Source organism: Lathamus discolor, chromosome 7 (genome assembly GCF_037157495.1).
Source record: "Lathamus discolor isolate bLatDis1 chromosome 7, bLatDis1.hap1, whole genome shotgun sequence".
NCBI classification, from domain to species: domain Eukaryota; kingdom Metazoa; phylum Chordata; class Aves; order Psittaciformes; family Psittacidae; genus Lathamus; species Lathamus discolor.
The window spans coordinates 13453081-13472020 of record NC_088890.1 but is presented as its reverse complement, the minus strand read 5'-3'; the positions used below and the strand labels follow the sequence as shown (position 1 = coordinate 13472020).

The following is an 18940-nucleotide window of genomic DNA, read 5'->3' as shown; positions in this document are numbered from 1 at the left end:
CATAAAAAATATTGGCAGATCAGGGCTGCAGCTCTCGCTGAACAGGAGCCGGTGCAGGAACAGAGCGCGCCTGCTGCTTTCCAGCAGGGTGTAGCATTGGTGAAGAACAAGTCTTTAAGCTTAGGATTTTTATACACTTTTTCATAGCAAAAAGGTTGAAAAGTAATTACGTTTGCTGCTCCAGAGGCACGAACCAGGGGCTCTTGTTCTGTCAGGCAGGTGAAGCAAACCTGGTGGTCCATGTCCCATCCTGTCTCCCTCCCAGATCCTTTTGTAGAGACTGAATAACCGCATAGAATTTGCAGCAGCCACTTGATTTCAAGAATTTATTTACAGTTAACAGAAATCAGCACAAAATATATTGACTGATTGGACTATTATTAACATTACAAAGACAAAAATGAGTCAGCCAAAGCTACATGAAACACTGGTAACACAGCTAGGTCTAGACAGAACTAGTTTGCTTTCAGTCCTATACTCAATTGCTGTACCATGTTGTTTCTTCCATTTTGGCTAACATTACTGTGGTGATCCCAAGAGTATACACAGAAAGAAACAAACAATTAGAATTTCTGGTTTTTGAAGAGCAATAGTAGCGTCCGCACATGGAAACCTTTCAAAAACAGCGTAAAAGAATAAATACATGACAAAGCTATTGAAATAATTGAAAAACTGCAGAAATATAAACTATAAGCCTTCTTATACTGATAAATTCCTTTATTTTGTACAAAAAATAGAAAGTATACACTTAAAAATATTTTTCAACACTATTTAGACTTTTAAGTTAACCATTTTTTTAAGAGCTATGAAGCAAAATGTCATGAACAACTTCACACCAACATAATGAGGATATTTTTCAAGTAAATGCCAACAGCTAAAGATAACTAAAATGATGCTACAAATCAGTTCAATTGTATTTTATTAGGACATCATTCTACTACCAAATAAGCTTAATGGAAACTTTTTCTAGAAGTTTACTGAAATTACAGATTCCTACACGTAGAGATCAAATGCGAGACTGAAAAATCTAACTATGAGGGTATCTATCATACAGTCATGTCAATTCTTTTCAAAGCAGTCTTGCCCTCCAAACTGTCAACACAACAAAGAAGAAAAATATCAGCTTCTTTCTGCAGCTCAAGATAGCCTTGGGAACACCTCATTATAGCAACGAGCTACACTGCTAGTGGGTCACACTGTGCTCTGACACAGTCCTTTAGTCTTCATCTTCATTTGTGCCGCAAAGAAAAAGCAATGGATTTGTCTTTGAAGACACCTCTAAGTAATTTCCCTTCCCATCAGTATCTTCTGAAAGTCTGTCGGATTCAGATACACGGTTTTCATCTTGCTCCTGTAAAACGGAGCCTGGAGTACCCGACCCTTCAGGCTGTTCTGAAAGTCTAATTGCAGTGTGCATTTGCTTTTCTAATTCTGCTATCAATTTTCCAGGAGTTGTAGATTGCAAAGAAACCTTTGATTTTTCATCACTAACCTCAAATGTCGAAGTGTTTGTGCCCTGCCTTAATCCATTACAGTCAATAAGTGGAGCTGTCCTCTCCTCTTGAAGCGTGTCTTGTACAGAATTTATTTTCCCATCTTCACTGGTTGAGGACTCTGGCTCATCTGAATCAGAGCCTTCTGTCTCAGATGAAGTACTGCTTGATTCTTCAGAGTCACTTGTCTCCGACTCAGAGGAAGGCAGCTGTTGCCTGGAAACTCTGCCAGCAGCTTTTAACATGCTCTCTTCCTCTTGTACCAGCACTGCTGCTGCTTCCAGCTCTTCTAGTTCAAATCCTATGTGGGACTTAGTGAGTGTGGTTTTCTGCAAGGACTCAGAGAGTGCAGCCAACTTTTTTGACCTTTAACAAAGAAGAAGATACAGAACTTTACAAACAAACTTTCCCATCTGATAATGAGAACACAAATCTTAAACATTCCTACTATTTGCTTGGTTTGCAGACAACTTTCTCCTTCAATTATGATTGTAAAAGTAGATGCTACAGAGGGGGGAGATCAAAAGTACTCACAATTACCATTATTTTGGGTAACCTTTTCCCACAAGGGTAGCCAATACCCCACTGAAAGTCTATGGTGACACTTTCAGAAAAGATAGTGCTTCTTTGATGTTTCAGCAGTGCACAGTAAGGGAAAACAGACCTTTTCAGCAATGCTGATAGCAGCAAACCCTGCAGTATTTGGCTTGCTGGATTAAGTTTATATGCACCAATATCATTTTGGGTTACTGCCCTTCCAGATATGCCTGTTAAATGCAGATGAACTGAAAGAACATAACTGATCAGGTCCATCATGGTGATACATTCTCCTCCTTTCAAAGCTAGTTTGGTGCACCCACGATAGCAGGAGATGTTCTGTGCCGTCTGTAGATATGCTCTGCCTTTCAAGTATAACTCAGCTGAAATATAATTCAATAGAAATATCAGGAGCATTTAGATAAACACCTCTGATACAGTAGGCACGCTACATCAGCTTCAGGTCTTTGGTACAGCCAAACCCATTTCCTCAACTGTTTTGAAGTCAGCACATGCTTTACCAGAAATGTGCATCATGGATTTATAAATAGAGAGAACAAGAAGTAAGACAGTGCCTTGAAATGGGGGGAGGGACGGAGGGGAAGGGGAGGGTAAAGGGAAAAAGGGGTATAAAATAACAAACATACATCCTGTTTCTTGTTGTAGAGTTTTGCCTCAGACTATCAATCAACTTTTCACCACTTCCTGCAACAGCAGGTCTACTATAAATCCTGCAGTAACTGACTGGGTTTCATTTCCTCTGCCAAACCTGCTAACCTGCAAGGCATGACACACTGACACTGGAGCAAGTAGCTGATAATGTAATACATGACTCCTGCGAGGCAAAAGTTAAAGTGCTTGTTCTCTCAGTTGAACGATTTTAAAGATCTTTATATTCTATTTCCCAGGGGGCATAATTACTCAGTATAACATAGACACGTCATTTTTTTTTTTCTCCTAAAGGAATTGTATTTAACAGTGGGGGAAGGGAAAGTCAATGCAGATTCTTTTTACAGAGACAGCATAACGTTTAACACTAAACTTGGAATAAAACATACTAAAACTTCCTTAGTTCAACCCATAGACTCAGAAAACTAAGAAATAAGTGTTTACCAGAAGTAACTGAAGCAACAAAGAAAAATTTCTGTTTCTAGGATTTTTCACTCTGAAGCTAAAAATTAAATCACAACATCATCCCAGCAGCCTCCACTATAAACACGGGTACCAAATCTGAGAAAGCTGCTTGCTTCACACTGTTCCACTTTTTTGCTGTTTGAGGATACATTTCCATTTTATTTTTGTCAAGAACTTGAAATTTTTCTTCAAAAGTTTCAGAGAACTTGAGAAACTGCCAACCTAATTGGGAACACAGAAAGCATCCCCCTTGTTCCATACGTGAAAAGAAGCCAAGTGATAAACAGGTTCATGAAGTGCTGCAGGAGGTGGTAACAAAGTAAGAGGCTTGCAGGGAAATTTGCTTCTTGAACACATTGGTGAGAAGCTGGTTTATACCCCAAGTCACATGTTTATATCCTTTTCAGAAAGCATTTTGCTTTGCTTTGGAAACAGTCCCTTTCCTTCCTTCTAATTATACCTATGCATGCTCACTGGAGGGAAGGGATGTCATCCACAGGGACAGGCTGGAGAGGTGGGCCAGTGTGAACTTCATGAAGTTCAACACCACCAAGTACAATGTTCTGAATTTGGGGCATGGCAATCCCAGGCACAAATACAGGATGGGGGGAGAATGGATATAGAGAGCAGCCCTGAGGAAGGAGGACTTGGGGGTGTTGGTTGATGAGCAAGAAGCTCAATATGACTGTCATGGTTTAAACCGAGCCACACTGCTCATTCACTCACTCACTCCCCCCACCCTTTTCTCCCTCTTTCTTTCCTTCCCTTCCAACCCCCCCCCACTCCCAGAGGGATGGGGAGGAGAACTGAAAGAATGTAACTCCCACGGGTTGAGATAAGAACATCCCAGTAACCAAGGTATAACACAAATCACTACTGCTACCACCAATGATAATAATGATAAGAGAAAATAACAAGGGAAGAGAATACGATACCACTGCCGAACGAGTTCGACCCCCCCGAAGAGAGCCCGTGCCCTTCCGGGTAACTCCCAGTTACCTCCCTGGGCATGATGTACTGTGGTATGGAATATCTCTTTGGCTAGCTTGGGTCAGGTGTCCTGTCTCTGCTTCCTCCCAGCCTCCCCTTGTCCCCGGCAAAGCATGAGACTCACAAAGTCCTTGGTCAGGGTGAACATGACTTAGCAACAACTAAAAACAATCGGTGTTATCAGCTCTGTTCCCAGGCTGGAAGTCAAAACACAGCGCTGCACCAGGTACTAAGGAGAAAAACTGACTGCTACTGCTAAACCCAGGACAATGACCCAGCAGTATGTGTTTGCAGCTCAGAAACCAACCATGTCCTCGGCTGCTTCGTAAGCAGCAGACTGAGGAGTGTGATTCTCCTCTACTCTGTTCTTGTGAGACCCCACCTGTAGTGCTGCATCCAGCTCTGCGGCCACAATATAAAAAGGACATGGACCTGTTGGAGCAAGCCCAGAGGAGGCCATGAAGATGATAAGGGGGCTGAAGCAGCTCTGCTCTGGAGACAGGCTGAGAGACCTGGGGTTGTTCAGCCTGGAAAAGAGAAGGCTCCAGGGAGAACTTAGAGCAGCTCCCAGTGCCTAAAAGGGCTGCAATAAAGCTGAAGAGGGACATTTTTCAAGGGCCTGTAGGGACAGGATAAGGGGGAATGGCTTTAAACTGACAGAGGGGAGACTGAGATTAGATACTATGAAGAAATTCTTTACTACGAGTGTGCTGAGGCGCTGGCACAGGATGCCCAAAAAGCTGTAGATGCTCCATCCCTGGCAGTGTTCAAGGCCAGGTTGGATAGTGCTTGGAGCAACCTGGTCTAGTGGAAGGTGTCCCTGCCAATGGCAGGGGAGTTGGAAGCAGATTCTAAAGTCCCTTCTAACCCAAATCATTCTGTGATTCTGCGTTTGTGCATGTGTCCCCTTCCCCTGTGAGAGTTAATAAAATGAAAGTACAACCTTTTTTACTGTACTACTGCCTGACTGTTCACAAGTACACAACGATCTTTAAAAGCTTGATGTGCCTTGTGACAGAACATTGTTTTGTACCCATTTTATATGCAGCTCATTGAGCAACTAACTGTAGGCACAACCATTTCCTCTAGTGATACATCTCCAGCTCCAGCCACCTCAGTCTCACCTACCTATTTTACTACTGCCATTATAGATAGCAAATAAACTTTGAAAGTGCTGTTTGACCTCTTGCCTCTCCTGTCATGTCTGTCACTTTGTTTCCAAATCCTCTATGCATTTTTTTAATTTTCCTTATTTCTGCTGTTCTGATTTTTCATTAATATTTTTTCCTGTTAGATATTCTCAGTCCCTGAAATCACACCCTCAAAATCCCCTCCTCCTCTTTTACTGTTCTCTTATAATGCGCTTAGCATGTTAGATATAGAAACGTGTCACATAGCTGCATCAAGTATTAAGGAGATGTATAGCATCATGTACTTTCTGGCACTAATAAATACTTCACTGTGCTCCATTTTGCTTAATGCCTAGTGTTAAGGAAGTAAACACAGTGATAGACTGATTTGACTCAACACACATTATGTTACTAAATTAGATGTGGTCCTACTGACAGATAAAAGAATGGCCTCTCTAAAGCAGCAAGTGTTTGATCACTCTATACACAAATGGGTTTTTATCAATGAGTTCAAAGAGAAGAAGTCAAAAGGCTGGTGCCTGACAGATACAGACACCAGTCCTACAGGGTAACTGCAAAACTGCAGAAGGGATTCTTAGCCTGAAAACCTTGGGTTAATTCCTTTGGTGTGATCAAAATACACATCAAAACAATGACAATAACTGATTTCATAAACCAATTGTGGCTTCAAGTTTCACGTTTAGTCCTTTTTCTCCAAAGGTTTTGATAGAACTACTGAGAGAGGACATGCTTTTTATCTTTACAAAGGATTACAGGGAAAAAAAAAGCCATTGATTAAACAGTCTGCTCTTCCCTTCTAACAATCACAGCACAAATGGATACTCTGCTTGGATGACTAAACGCCCGCAAAGGCCAATAACTCCATCTGCCCTCTTAACTTCCATAACTGCCTTACTTCAACTCTCTCACACAGTGGTCCCATGGAGAAGTGTGATTGCCAAAACCATGCACAAGAATACATAAAGTCCATGAACTACTAACCAGCATGTTTCAGGACAGGGGAAGAGCGGCAGACCTTCTTTCTCTCTACATTGTCAGCACCCCAGAGAGCATGTCAGGCCCAACCACAGTAGGAATCTTTTAATAAACAATTTTTAAATTAGAATATATTTTACTATTTTTCTTAGCTCTTAGCCACATCAGGTATTTGATTTATATAGCATGAAAGTCTCCTTTTCAGTTACTCAGATTTCTTAGTAGGCTATGTGTTTCTTCCCAACTTTCACTCTGGCCAGTAAGTCTCTTGCAGAGCTCAACATTTCAGTACTACAAACTCAAAACCTCATGTTCTTGAAAAATTTATACATAAAAGCAGAATACCCCACTCCCCAACTTTCAAATCTATTAAAACAAAAAAAAAGGATTACTTGAAGAACACCTTGCTTCCCCCTGCTTTTCCCCTAACAGGATCAGAATTAGCTAGCTGTCCTCCTTGCTTAAGGCAATTACCTAGTATCAAGGAAAACAAAATTTCAGGAGTGCATTTCATATCAGCCTTAAGAAAAGGTGGCAGCACTTCATGGACAAAACCCAAGGTGATCAACATAAAAATCAGAGCATGGAAATACTTTTAACACAAGACTGTGGGTCTCTGAGCTAATGATTTACTTAGCTAAAGATAAGCAACAATTGAGGATACAAAAATGAGACACCAGAAATGAGATATTGTGCATTAGAGACTTGCAGTAAACAGGTCCTGATGTTTCCAAAATCTTTTGAGGAGTGTTTTAGAGATTAGACAGCAAATACTTCAAGTTTTCAAGTATGATTTATGGAACTGCATGATTGCTTTCAGACATGCTCATTCAGTAGGCACATGTGTGGTAATGATATTGCATTATTATGGTGCTAGTGTTCTTACATAAACATGCATAATAAGCTTTAAAGGTGCTATACATGATAATTATTAGTTATCATGATATCAGTCGCTTAAGGAAAATGTTTAATTACAGGTTAAACTGAGCAGATGCACGTTTTGTTTAATGTATAACTTTGAGGAACAGGTAGCAGCAGCATCTCAGGGCTTGCCCACGTAGTCTGGAATTTTGATTTTCAGACAGAACTATTGTAGGCCTTTTCTAGGCACAGCAGAGAGCCCCTCCATGTGCTAGAAGAAGAAAAAAAAATCTTGTTCCAGAGATCTCAGATTATGAAAGAGTAAAACTGGGGTTAAAAGAACAAATAATCACGAGATCTAGCAAATAAAGGGATACGGATAAAACAAGGGAAAAAAAGAGGCTATAGCAACAGGAAAGGGAAATCATTAGTTTTAAAGCAAAGCCCACCTGTGGCAGCATGAAGGGAAGTGATGGCAATAGGGACTGACTGCAGTGCTGAGACATAAGCAGCAGCCAGGGTGGGAGGAGAACAGGACACAACTTCTGCAGCTCAAGACTAACACTTCTAAGAGCTTTGGTTCTACCTTCTGTTCCAAGGAATAAAGAAGGCACTAGAATCTGATGAATCAAGACAGCTCCTATCTCCAGAACACAGAGCTGTGAGAGAAAGGTCTCACAGAAGACACATTAGGGATTTGATTGTTTTCAAGGAAGATTTAGCACAAGCTGGAAGACAAAAAAGTCAACCTAGCCACAGAACGTTAAAAATAAAAGCAGGACTTGGGGGATACATCCAGCCACAAAAGCCACTTTGTTCCCAAATGTTAAAGTAAGTAATCATGCTGCTGCATACTATGCCCCTCAGTCAACAACAGTACTACAAAAGAAAAAGGGTTTAAGAAGGAGTGTTAATGCACCAGGCCTTTCCATCTGCCTTACATCCAATACTCTTGGCTTTAACAGTTTAGTTATATTGAAAAAAGTAAGCAAACAAAACTCAAAGAGTACTTGAAAATATGGCAATATTCTGTACGATTAGTGCCACTGCATACTCCATCATTGCATGGGAGTTACATATCTAAAACACTGTGTAGAGTATTTGCAAACATGGCAGTAGACAGTCAAATTGGCACTACAGCCTTTCAAAGCAGGAGTCAGTAATATTTCAGCATGGAATGAAAAATGACTCCTTGCACAGGCACAAGCTCTAGTTTGCTTTTGTTTTGTAAACAATAGAAGGATTATTTCTACTGCCTCCTAAGTTTTCTGAAATACACACTGTAAACTAGGCGTAAGACATAGCAAAATACAACAGAAAGTTCTCATTATCTCCCCCTGCTCAATCACAATCAAGTCAGTGTACAGCGTGCAAGTGCTGTCATGGCAGATTGAGCTGGTTTTGCCCAAGCACAACAAAAAAGCAAGCATGGGAACCTGTACATCCAAATCATTGCTAACAGCTTTGGTTACCAGCCTGGTGTTTGAACGTGACCTAACTGGTCCTGGAACCAAGGTGAAGCCTAACTAATCTTGGAGTCAACTTCAGTCTTGTTATTTTATGTTGTTTGAATGCGGTTAGGGCTATTCACTATGTTATAATAATAAGGATGCTGAGGAGGGACTCTTCATTAGGGACTGCAGTGATAGGACAAGGGGGAATGGGATAAAACTTTAACAGGGGAAGTTTAGATTGGATATAAGGAGGAAGTTCTTTACTGTAAGGGTGGTGAGGCACTGGAATGGGTTGCCCAAGGAAGTTACAAATGCTCCATCCCTGGTGGTGTTCAAGGCCAGGTTGGACAGAGCCTTGGGTAACATGGTTTAGCGTGAGGTGTCCCTGCCCATGGCAGGGTGGTTGGAACCTGATGATCTTAAGGTCCTTTCCGACCATAACTATTCTATGATTCTGTAATTGGAATCTGTCCTCTATGCTAGCAGTGCTCTAACCTGGCTCTACAGGGCTGACAAGCCCTGTTTTAAGTGTAAACCACTTTAATTATCTTCATACCTTACAGGCAAGATAAACAAGTCTCACAGAAACAGTAGATGCTTCAAGTGCAGACATGCCTTTGCAGTGTCATAGGTTCCACCAAATACGAAAATAGATCTGTCTCATTGTCAAGAGCCATCTCCTGGTAGGCCTACAATTCCTTGAGATGCATTCAAATACCAACTAGGTGGATGCTGTGCCAGTCAGCAGGGCTGATAAATATAAAAAGGGCAGCTATTTAACTTAGCTCCACACAGCAAGAGCTCTTGACACACAGAATCCAGCCAATAGTGAATTGTTGTATTAAGCAAAAGGCTTTTTGTCTGTGGGATCACAAGGTTTTCTCAACTGCCTTAATTTTATGTATTTACTGAATGAGAAGCTATCAAATTTAAGGAGAAAGTACCAGTCTATAATTAAACTACCTTTCTCAACAAGGCCTGACAAAACTCAGTCTTATACGAGGCAGTTTCACAGACACCCTCTTCTTAGATAAATCAGATAAGATAACAAGCAGCACAACCAGTCAAGAGTATAACCACTTTAAATGTGTTCCAAATAACATACCTGGCAGCATTGCTTACAATTTCCCACAATTATTCTTTTAGCCAGAGGTATCATAAGAATTCAGACAATTCCAGAGTTAGTATCTCAGACATCACCAGATATTATCCTTAAGTAGAGCCTCAGCAGTTCAGATACAGAGAACATGTAAATTTAGTCATCTGCAAGACATTGAAATGTCAGTTAAACTATAAGGGATAATGAAATCTTCTGCCTTGCCACAAGACTTGGTGAGGACAGGCTGCAATAGGACATGGCTAATATTTCTGCATGGACTGTCACTAGTGACCAAAAGGGGACCTGCAAAAGGGGCAGACTCTCCAGACCCTTCAGATCATCTTATTTTTCCCCTGCCCAGAGTGGTTCTTGTTGGATTCTATCCATCACTGTCTGCCCAGGCACAAGGGGTATCAAGAGACATTGTTCAGTCCCTCGATAATGCCAACATTAACTTGTCACAGGAACTCTGTCATGATCTTGATGAAAATCAATAATCCTATGGCAGTAAGTATACTACTTAAGTTCTCTCAAAGCAGAAGGCATAGCCAACCATGATACCAAAAGATAAAACGTAAGCTCACACAAGAATGACACAGCTGTCAAAGCATCCAACTATTCTTAAATATACTTGAGAGAAAAATAAATTGCTGTTCCATCTAAAACCCAGATGTCCTCTCTAGTTCTGCACAGCTGCTTGAGCAACCAAACTGATGAGCTTTGGGGAAAGACTCCTGAAGTGAGCATTGTTGCCTGTTAGGCAACACTCTAAGTCACTGGAACAGCATATTCTGACACTCAGAGGTGGGGATAATGTGAGGGAAGACACTCTCAGACTGCAATAATGTAACTTCTGTTCTTTAAACCAACAGTAAGTAATGTGCTTGCTTCAGAAAGGCACCTAACAAAGCCAAGCATCCCTCCACACTTGACATACAGCTTCAAATAGCTAGAAAGAAGAAAACAGTACACTGAGTGAATTCTTATGACATAGAATTGAAAGGCAATTTGATTTTAATAAAATATTCAGGACTTGAAAAAGTCTAGGTTTGATCAACTGGTAAAACAGAAGCAATAATGGTGATGGCATTGAATGGGAAAGCAGACTTCATTAATGTAGAAACACCTGAAGTCAACATGCACAAAAAAAAAAGCACAAATGATTGACTAATGGAATTAGGTAAAAAAGAACAAAAAAAAAAAAATGTATCTTCCAGTTCAAAAAAGAATCTTTACAAATGGACATTCAGCTGCAATAATGAGAAAGTCATCACACTAAACATCATCCATTTGACAAAACTACTCTTTAAAAGTCATGGGTTACTAAAGAACATAAGCTTCAGAATCTGCCTGGAGATAAGTGGCTAAGATTCAATTATACCTTATAGCATGTGTTTTACAGGAGATGCTATATTTCACCATTTTTATTTCACTTTCAAGGTTATTCCTAAAGAGTGCTTCAAATTATACACTAGTCCATGACCTCCAACCATAGTGAAGTAGTTTTGAAAAAGCAAGCTCAGGATCAACAAACTAAAATGCTCCAAATTAAGGTCTGAAAGAAATGAACAACAGAAAGCCTGCAGTCTTGGTAAGTGTTAACAGACAGTGACAGCCACTTTGCCTATCTGCACACACTGTGCATTACAGACTACGACAAGGAATGTAACCTCACACTCATTTTAGTGCAAAGTACCTCATACACACCTTTACCCCAATTCCCCACAAGCTTGGGGAAACTTTTATTTCATTTGGCCTCTGGGAACACAGTTATTCTCTATGGTGAAACATGGCTAAAACTTAAAGCGTAACAATACTACCATGAAGTTTAAGGCATGAGGTGGAAAAGAAAATACACATGGCACCTGAACCACAGGGCAACCCTTTCACTGAAGGAAAAGGCCCTCATTCAGAAGAGCACAGATAATACTCTTTTATACCTGTACCATGCACAGAAAATGCCATAGGGTCATCAAGAACAGAAGAGTCTAAAATCTATTTGACATCTCTATTCAAAAATGGCACCTCTAGCCACGAAGTTCATTATTCCATCAATCAAACAGAAAGATGAACATGCAACATTTACTAAGTCACTTTCCAGCCTTCATTAGCTGGTTAGCTCATCATAACCCTACCTGGCTTATGAGATCTGAAAGAATCACAGGATAGGGAGTACATTAACAGAGAGGAACACAAACAGCACCACTCAACAGTTTCACATGCTTAGTTTATTATACATTTTTATAGTAAGCAGCAGAACCACTAACTAACCCTATTAAAACCTCATTAGCTCTGATCAATGAGTATGGAAGATAATATAAGAACAAAGCTGAATTTAATGTGTTAGTCAAGGAGAAACAGAACCATTTTCTTCAGGAGTCAGGTAAAAATGGACCTAAACTATAACTGATCTTCTACATTATCTGCAGCAAAAAAAAAGAGCCCGATGAGTGTAAACACAACAGAAATAATGCAGCATTTGTTCACATGATGTAGTACTAGATTAACCACTGTCCTCATAGGAAAGAAACACACACACCACTAATGTCTGCTTCATTTCTATACTTCCTTATGAAAAGCCAGCTGCTAAAACAATGTGTGCTCAGTCTATTCAAGGTATTTGTGCAACTGCAGGCAAGTACTCATTCTTTCCACTTCTCAAGAGGATGGATTCTGGTTTTTAGCCTGAATAGCTCAGGTATATATAGGTTTATACTGTCCAAGTCTATATTGTTAATTATTTCCTTTCTAACAACTCTTGGAAATCAGGCTAATTCAATCAAATTTAAGAGCAACTAGAGTTTAAAAAAGGATCTTCAAATTCCTATGTATTTGATGAAAATAAGCAGATGTATAAATAATGACCCTCATAAGAAAAGCGGAACACAGCTACCATGCGTTGGCTTGCTAGGAAGCCATGACATGCACGCACTAAACATGATCAGTGCTAAAACCAGCTACTGCTTATGATGCCTCTTGCCTGGTAGAGGTGTCAAACAATGTGGTGAAGAGATTAGGGCACAAGGCTTGGGTCTGTAGAAGTACATGGCATCTTTTTCTGCTCCCTCCCTTGTAGACATCAGACAAAGTGGGGACTGGAAAAGTGTGAACGCCACACAAAATCTTTATCTTAAACATAGGAAAACCACACTATAAAACAAAAAAAGAGAGCACTGAGTTCAGAAAGAAGTCAGGAAAATACATCTCCCTGTAAGCAAGACGCGACCACTTCAAATTGACAGGATTAGAAGAGCAAAAATCCAGTATAAAGAAGCTATTTTTAACAAGAGAAACCCCCCACTTATCTTCAGGTAACAAAAAGCAGTTCTGTGCCACACGCTAATGTGGAAGAACCAGTGGGTTTAAGGGGAACATAAGATGCTTTCATTATGAGATTCTGGCTTTTAAAAGGCATTAAATGAATTCTGAAACTAAGAGAATGATACACTCACACTTCAATCCAACTTGCAGCCTTGTAAACATGAACTGCTATCTACATAGCTAAAGTACTACAGTTTGTTAACCATAAATCAAATATAAAGCACAGCGCCATCATTTCAATTTAAGTGACTTCTTTTATGTTAATAAGTCTGAGTATTCCAAGTGACTTTCCCTCTGTATTTATTCTGAAATTCCACATACTTCTTTCATATTGATCTAAATACTGCACAAGTTGAACTTCACATTTATAAATATTAAGGAAAAAAAGATGAAGCTTTCCAATATGACATCTTACTTTCATTACTTGGTCTTTTACATAAGTTGAAACCAAACTTTTATAATCAGGGATTATAAAAGAAACCAAGTACAGCTTAGTTATGTAGCTGATCCTATGAAAATACTTATAGGAGAAAACAGACTTGGAATTAATATTGGACTATAAGAAGAATCTGGATGGTATTTATATGTTTTAGGAATACTTTAACCGAGCTTAGAAGTAGCTCAGTGTTGCCAAAATAGCTTCAGAAAGTTGCACCCAGTCCAAACATTTAACAATGGCACAGCTTCCAAAGTCATATATGATAAATACAAATAATGAAAGATGAATAGATAACTCACCACAATAGAGACAGTGAGAAAGGAACAGATTTTATAACATGATAGAAAGTATTGGCTACGTTACAGAAATTGAACACTGACAATTGTTCTACATTAGCCCTGTCTCCCTCAAATTTCTTAACTGCCATTATCTAGAATTTGGTCTTCACCACCACTGCTGGCGATCCAGAAGCAGCACTCTTAATACTGTAAATAATACGATTTGTATTACAATATGGGAATGAAAGGTACTCACACAAAGCAGTGCAGAAAACGTGAATTTCAGTGTCAGGATAATGCTAGTAAAATCATGTATTACAAAAATAACAAGCACAATGGACACACTAAAGGCACAAACACATTACCCCAACATGATCCTACCCCCGTACAATGGAATTTAACCATCAAACAACAGAAGTCCTAGTCAGGTTGATCAGAGTTTTAACTTCAACACTGCTCCATTGCTTCTGACTGAGGCCCTTAACACTTGAAGGGAGAACACCGCTTTCCCACTCATAATCCCATTTTCAACTCACACAACCCAAACGTAACAAGACATTGTATCTGAGCATCTTGCAAACTCCTGGCAGGAAATCAGATTTTCTGCAGGGGCATAAACTGAACGGCCTGTTCCCATCCTCTCACTCCACACCCTGCTGTGTTTGTGGGACACCCACTATCAGATACTCTAGAGGATACCCTTACGAGTAACAGTAATTAGTAGTAATAGTAATAGCACCACTCCTCACTGAATTGGCTGGATATCTGTCTTCCTGACCACAACAGGACAACTTGCAGGCCATGGCCCAGTTCTTGCAAGATGTTCCCAGGGAATAGTGGAGAGCAGACATTAGGCCCCAGGCTAAGTTACCATCTCATTCCATGCTTGTTTCCTCTCTCATTCTACCTCTGTTCTGTCTTGAGATTCACAGGGCAATCACTGCAAGGGGTAGGTGGAAGAGACCAAGAAAGCTACTGACAAGGTTGGAAACAAAACAGGAAGACATTATCAGCCTGCACATCAGTTTTCCACTTTGATCACAGCTGCACACTCCACCTGCTTAGAGAGGCAACAACCACACAAGCTTATCCTTCCCCTAGTCAAAACAGAAGAGGAGTCAGCTGAGATGTGCTGACTGAAAAGACATGACACAGATCACTGACCCTTCGGCAGCCTGAGAGGAACTGCCTCCCAACAACTTCGGAAATATCAAAGCAGTAGCCTGAGGGGGAAAAAAAAAAAAAAGGCTTTCTTCTTTGCCTTCTCTAGCCACAGCAAGGTGCATTCAGACACAGCCTGCAGGAATAGGAGCTATAGAAAAGCAATGGAATAAATAAGAAAAAAAAACAACAGAGGAAAGGAGAGGAAAGACATCAAAGGAAACTGCAGCTAGCAGCTGGGAGGAGAGATTAAATCCCTTGTTAAAAATCCATGTTTTACAGGGCTTGCTAAAACATATATAAAGGGGAACTTCTGGTATTATACCCACCTGTCTATCACCTTTTTCAGCCTTCGGGGCTAACAGTGTTTTGCTTTAAGCCTCTTAAGTCAGCGTATTACATTACTTGGGTATTGTTATTTACAAAGTGTTCTACATGCACCTACTGCTTTACAGACAATTGAAGTGACAGCTCAGGCCTTAAATAAGATGCAACATTTAATGAGAGGCATGCCAGCTCAGGATGACAGTCAACAAAAAGAAACTGTATTAAAAACATGCATCAAAACAATAAAACAGGAGACATACAATGTGCTTGCAAATTATTAGTTACTATTTTTAAATCAAAGAATGGAGATCTAAGGATTAAGAGCAGATGATTTTGGATGAAAATAATAAATCTGGGCACCAACAGCCTATGTACTGTTTGATAAATTGGTAAACCCTTATCTAAGTTTAAAGGAAAATGATAGCATTTCCTCTTGTAAACCAGAAAAGCCTGTTTTAGTAGCATAATAAATTACACAGAATCTCAAATACTTTCTGCACCAGACCCATAGCTAGCGTTGGAACCACGAGGTGTTTTTTAGCTAGGCTACGTTGGTGGAAACAAATAAGACAGTACAGAACTACCCAACATCCAGGGGAGAATGAGCCACCTCGTAAATCCTCTTCACTAGGAAAACGTGTAAACAGATTGCTGCCTGAATTTTTCCCGTTTCTGTTCAACTACATGGGTTTTATTTGTAGCTCTTTTTTGTTATACTAAACAATGGCTAAGAATTGAAATCTATATCCCATCATGTCTGCAGATAAGTCCAAATCAATCTTTAACTTTCTTATCAATGAACTACTGAGTTCATTGGGTCTCTCACTGTAACACTGGTCATTCAGATGTGTACATTCATGGAACCTTTCTTCCCCAGACTCTCTCATTTTTTCAATACCTTTTTGAGGAGACACTAGAATTAGTCTGCGGTTTAACACTGTCTCAGAAATCATCTATTTTAAGTCATGCCACTTCCTTCTCCTAGATGATACTACTCTGCTTTTTCAGCTGAAAATTGCACTCACCTTCTTACTTCTTCAGAGATAAATAGGTGCTCAGATTGAAACCATTCCCAAGCACAGCTCAGCCTATTTTCCTAGAGCTGCTGCCCTCAACTGTCTTGTATTCTCCAATGTATAACTGTGATCTACAACCTTTTATTGTGAATGTGCCATCTTATATGTGGCTGTATTAAAATGCACACTGTTCAATTGCACATGTTGCCTGTGCAATTCATTTTCTACTTTTAACTAAGTAAAATTTAGTATCACAATTTTTATTTAAAAAGACATATACTGTATTTTCTTACAGGTTGCTAAAGATTTTGGACTGTACTCACAGAGACTCTGAAAACAATGGATTATCTTAAGTTTACATAGCAACAAAAGCCTGCCTTTTTACAGGCTTTTTTCACAACCCCCCCTTCCAATGTTTCCTAGAACACTGACATATTAGTAACTCCTACAGTTGGTGGTATGTAAACTGAAATATGCATAAAATGAACCTCAAAGAGAACATTTGAAGTGGCCACTCCCATTATTGGTAAAAGCTCAAAAATCAGCTGGGACATCTGAAAGTTAATACAGTACTGCAGGCCACCAAAGAAGTGAATGAAAAGCAAACCTAATGCAGCACGATTACTCAAGGCAGTAAGCAAACATACTGCTGCATGCTGAACTAGCTGCCAACAGTAGTAATGCCAGTTTGCAAAGCCTGCTAAGAAGGAATTACAGTAATTACAGCAAGTCATCACAGGACAGTAAGGGTGAAGTGAGACAACCAGATAAAACACAGCTTTCTTGCTGCGTTTATGGAAAAAATGTGACCACAAGTAGCACTACTATTTTCTGGTTTATCCCTTTTACCTGCGTGGCTCTTACTAAGATGAAAGGAAAGCAAAGGAAACAGCCTTCAAATAAAAAAATCTCCAAATAACAAGCTGGTTTGCAGGGGGTGGGACAGGGAATTAAGTGGCTCCAGTGTATCCACAATGACAATACTATTGAAGAAGCATAGTAAAAAATATAATCCTCTAACTACAAGATAGACTGAAATAAGGGATTTTGTGATTGCGGCAATGGGGTGCTTACACTATCTGGTAAGTAATAAAACTGGCTACATCAGAACATAATGCTGATGGCAAGGCTGCTTTCAAAGCAGTAAGGTGAAAGCAATTCAGCTTTCCTCTGCACCACCTGCTTTGAATACCAGAGTTTTTAATCCAACCTGACATTACCACAGCCTTCACTAAGCCAAAGTTAACATGGGCAGCAGTGAAGGCAAAGTAAAACCTAGAGAGTTTTAACTGTAACTAGAGAGTAGGGCACAGTTGACCATGAAACTAATATACATAAAATATAACAGTACACGAGGTATATTCTGCCTAAGGTCTCAAATGTATGAAGTGCTTTAAACATGCTGTACAATTCAGTTTAAACCCACTGAGCCAAGAAGCAGGATTTTCATCCAGAACATATTACTGCTTATACCTTTGTTCTTCTGAATCTTGGATGCCGAAAATTAGCATATTCCTTGAGCATCTGACAACACTTTAAAGCACTGATTAATTTTCCTTATCTGTTAATACACTCCCTCCCCCCCCATTACAGATTGAAAATTTAATAAACATGTTACAGTTCATCATTGAACACCTTTTTGGATAATTTTATTCCTGCATCCTCCTATCTGAACTGAATGCTTTCATAGCAGAGGTGCAGAGTCAACAAGTTACTGTTCAGCCCTCATTTAGCAATACACTCACTCCTGAGTTTCAAACGTTACATGGCAATGCCACAGAGTGAATAGGACTGCATTAATATCAACCCTACAAGCAGCAAAAAGATAAAAAAAAAATAAAAAATCAAAAGCCGGGTTTTGCTCTATTCAAGTATTTTGAGCTTTTTAAAACCCTGAACCACTAAAGACAACAAACACGCCAAGAAACAGCTGCAGAAATGGCACAATGAAAACAGCTTCTACACAGTTTGAAACACTTTGCAAAGTTTCCCAGGTCTTAGCAAATAATAACCATGGCAAATTTCTTCAGTTTGCAGATAGATGGCCAGTTTCACAAATAATTTTAAACATGCAACAGGAATATGTTTAAATTCCATTTGCATTAATCTGAAGATGGCAATCTTTAAGCTTCTGTAGACAAGTATGTTGTATGCTACAAATTATTCTCCAAATGTAACAAAAGCTTAAGGTAATTCTTTCAGGAAGGCTATAATGCATAACCTGTTTTCAAATGATTTTTGCCCTACAAGCAAGGACAGCATAGGATAAGGGCAAGCTGGTCATGTATAACAAGATACAACGAAAACAAATAAGATGCTCTACAGAGTAGAGAACCTAATGCAAATTAGTAATAAACCCATATAGCTATGTAAATACTTACATGAACTGAAGAGAGGCTTTTGAAGATTCAGTGTGGTACAGTGTATTTAAATAGGCACAACCACAGTCAAACTATCAGCACTACTCTGCTGATCAAATGTATGCTTTAGAAGTGTTAGAAGGCTGTCTCAGACATTGAAACCTGATCCTTTTTGCAAATAGGAAGAGATGTTAACTTGTAAAATAAATGTTAAAAGTTAGACAAAGCCAAGAAAGAGGTCAGAATGAACATAAAGAAACCTTTCTTCTACCAAACTTTAACCAATGCAACAGACAAACTATGATGCTGAAGGTCACGTTCCTTACTCCTTTGTGCACTTTACG

The 18940-nt window shown here is 39.6% G+C and overlaps 1 protein-coding gene across 4 annotated transcripts in view; it reads right to left on the bottom strand.

Moving 5' to 3' along the window:
- Window positions 1-312: 312 nt before the first annotated feature.
- Window positions 313-18940, bottom strand: part of SHQ1 (SHQ1, H/ACA ribonucleoprotein assembly factor) — a 54163-nt gene continuing 35535 nt past the window's right edge. For 3 of the 4 annotated variants that reach the window (XM_065687458.1, XM_065687460.1, XM_065687459.1), the window contains exon 13: window positions 313-1859. In XM_065687458.1, the coding sequence (XP_065543530.1) occupies window positions 1217-1859 (643 nt within the window). In that variant the 3' untranslated portion in view covers window positions 313-1216. Of the gene's footprint in view, window positions 1860-1879; window positions 2414-18940 lie in introns of those variants that run through there. The other variant, XM_065687462.1, reaches the window with a different exon arrangement.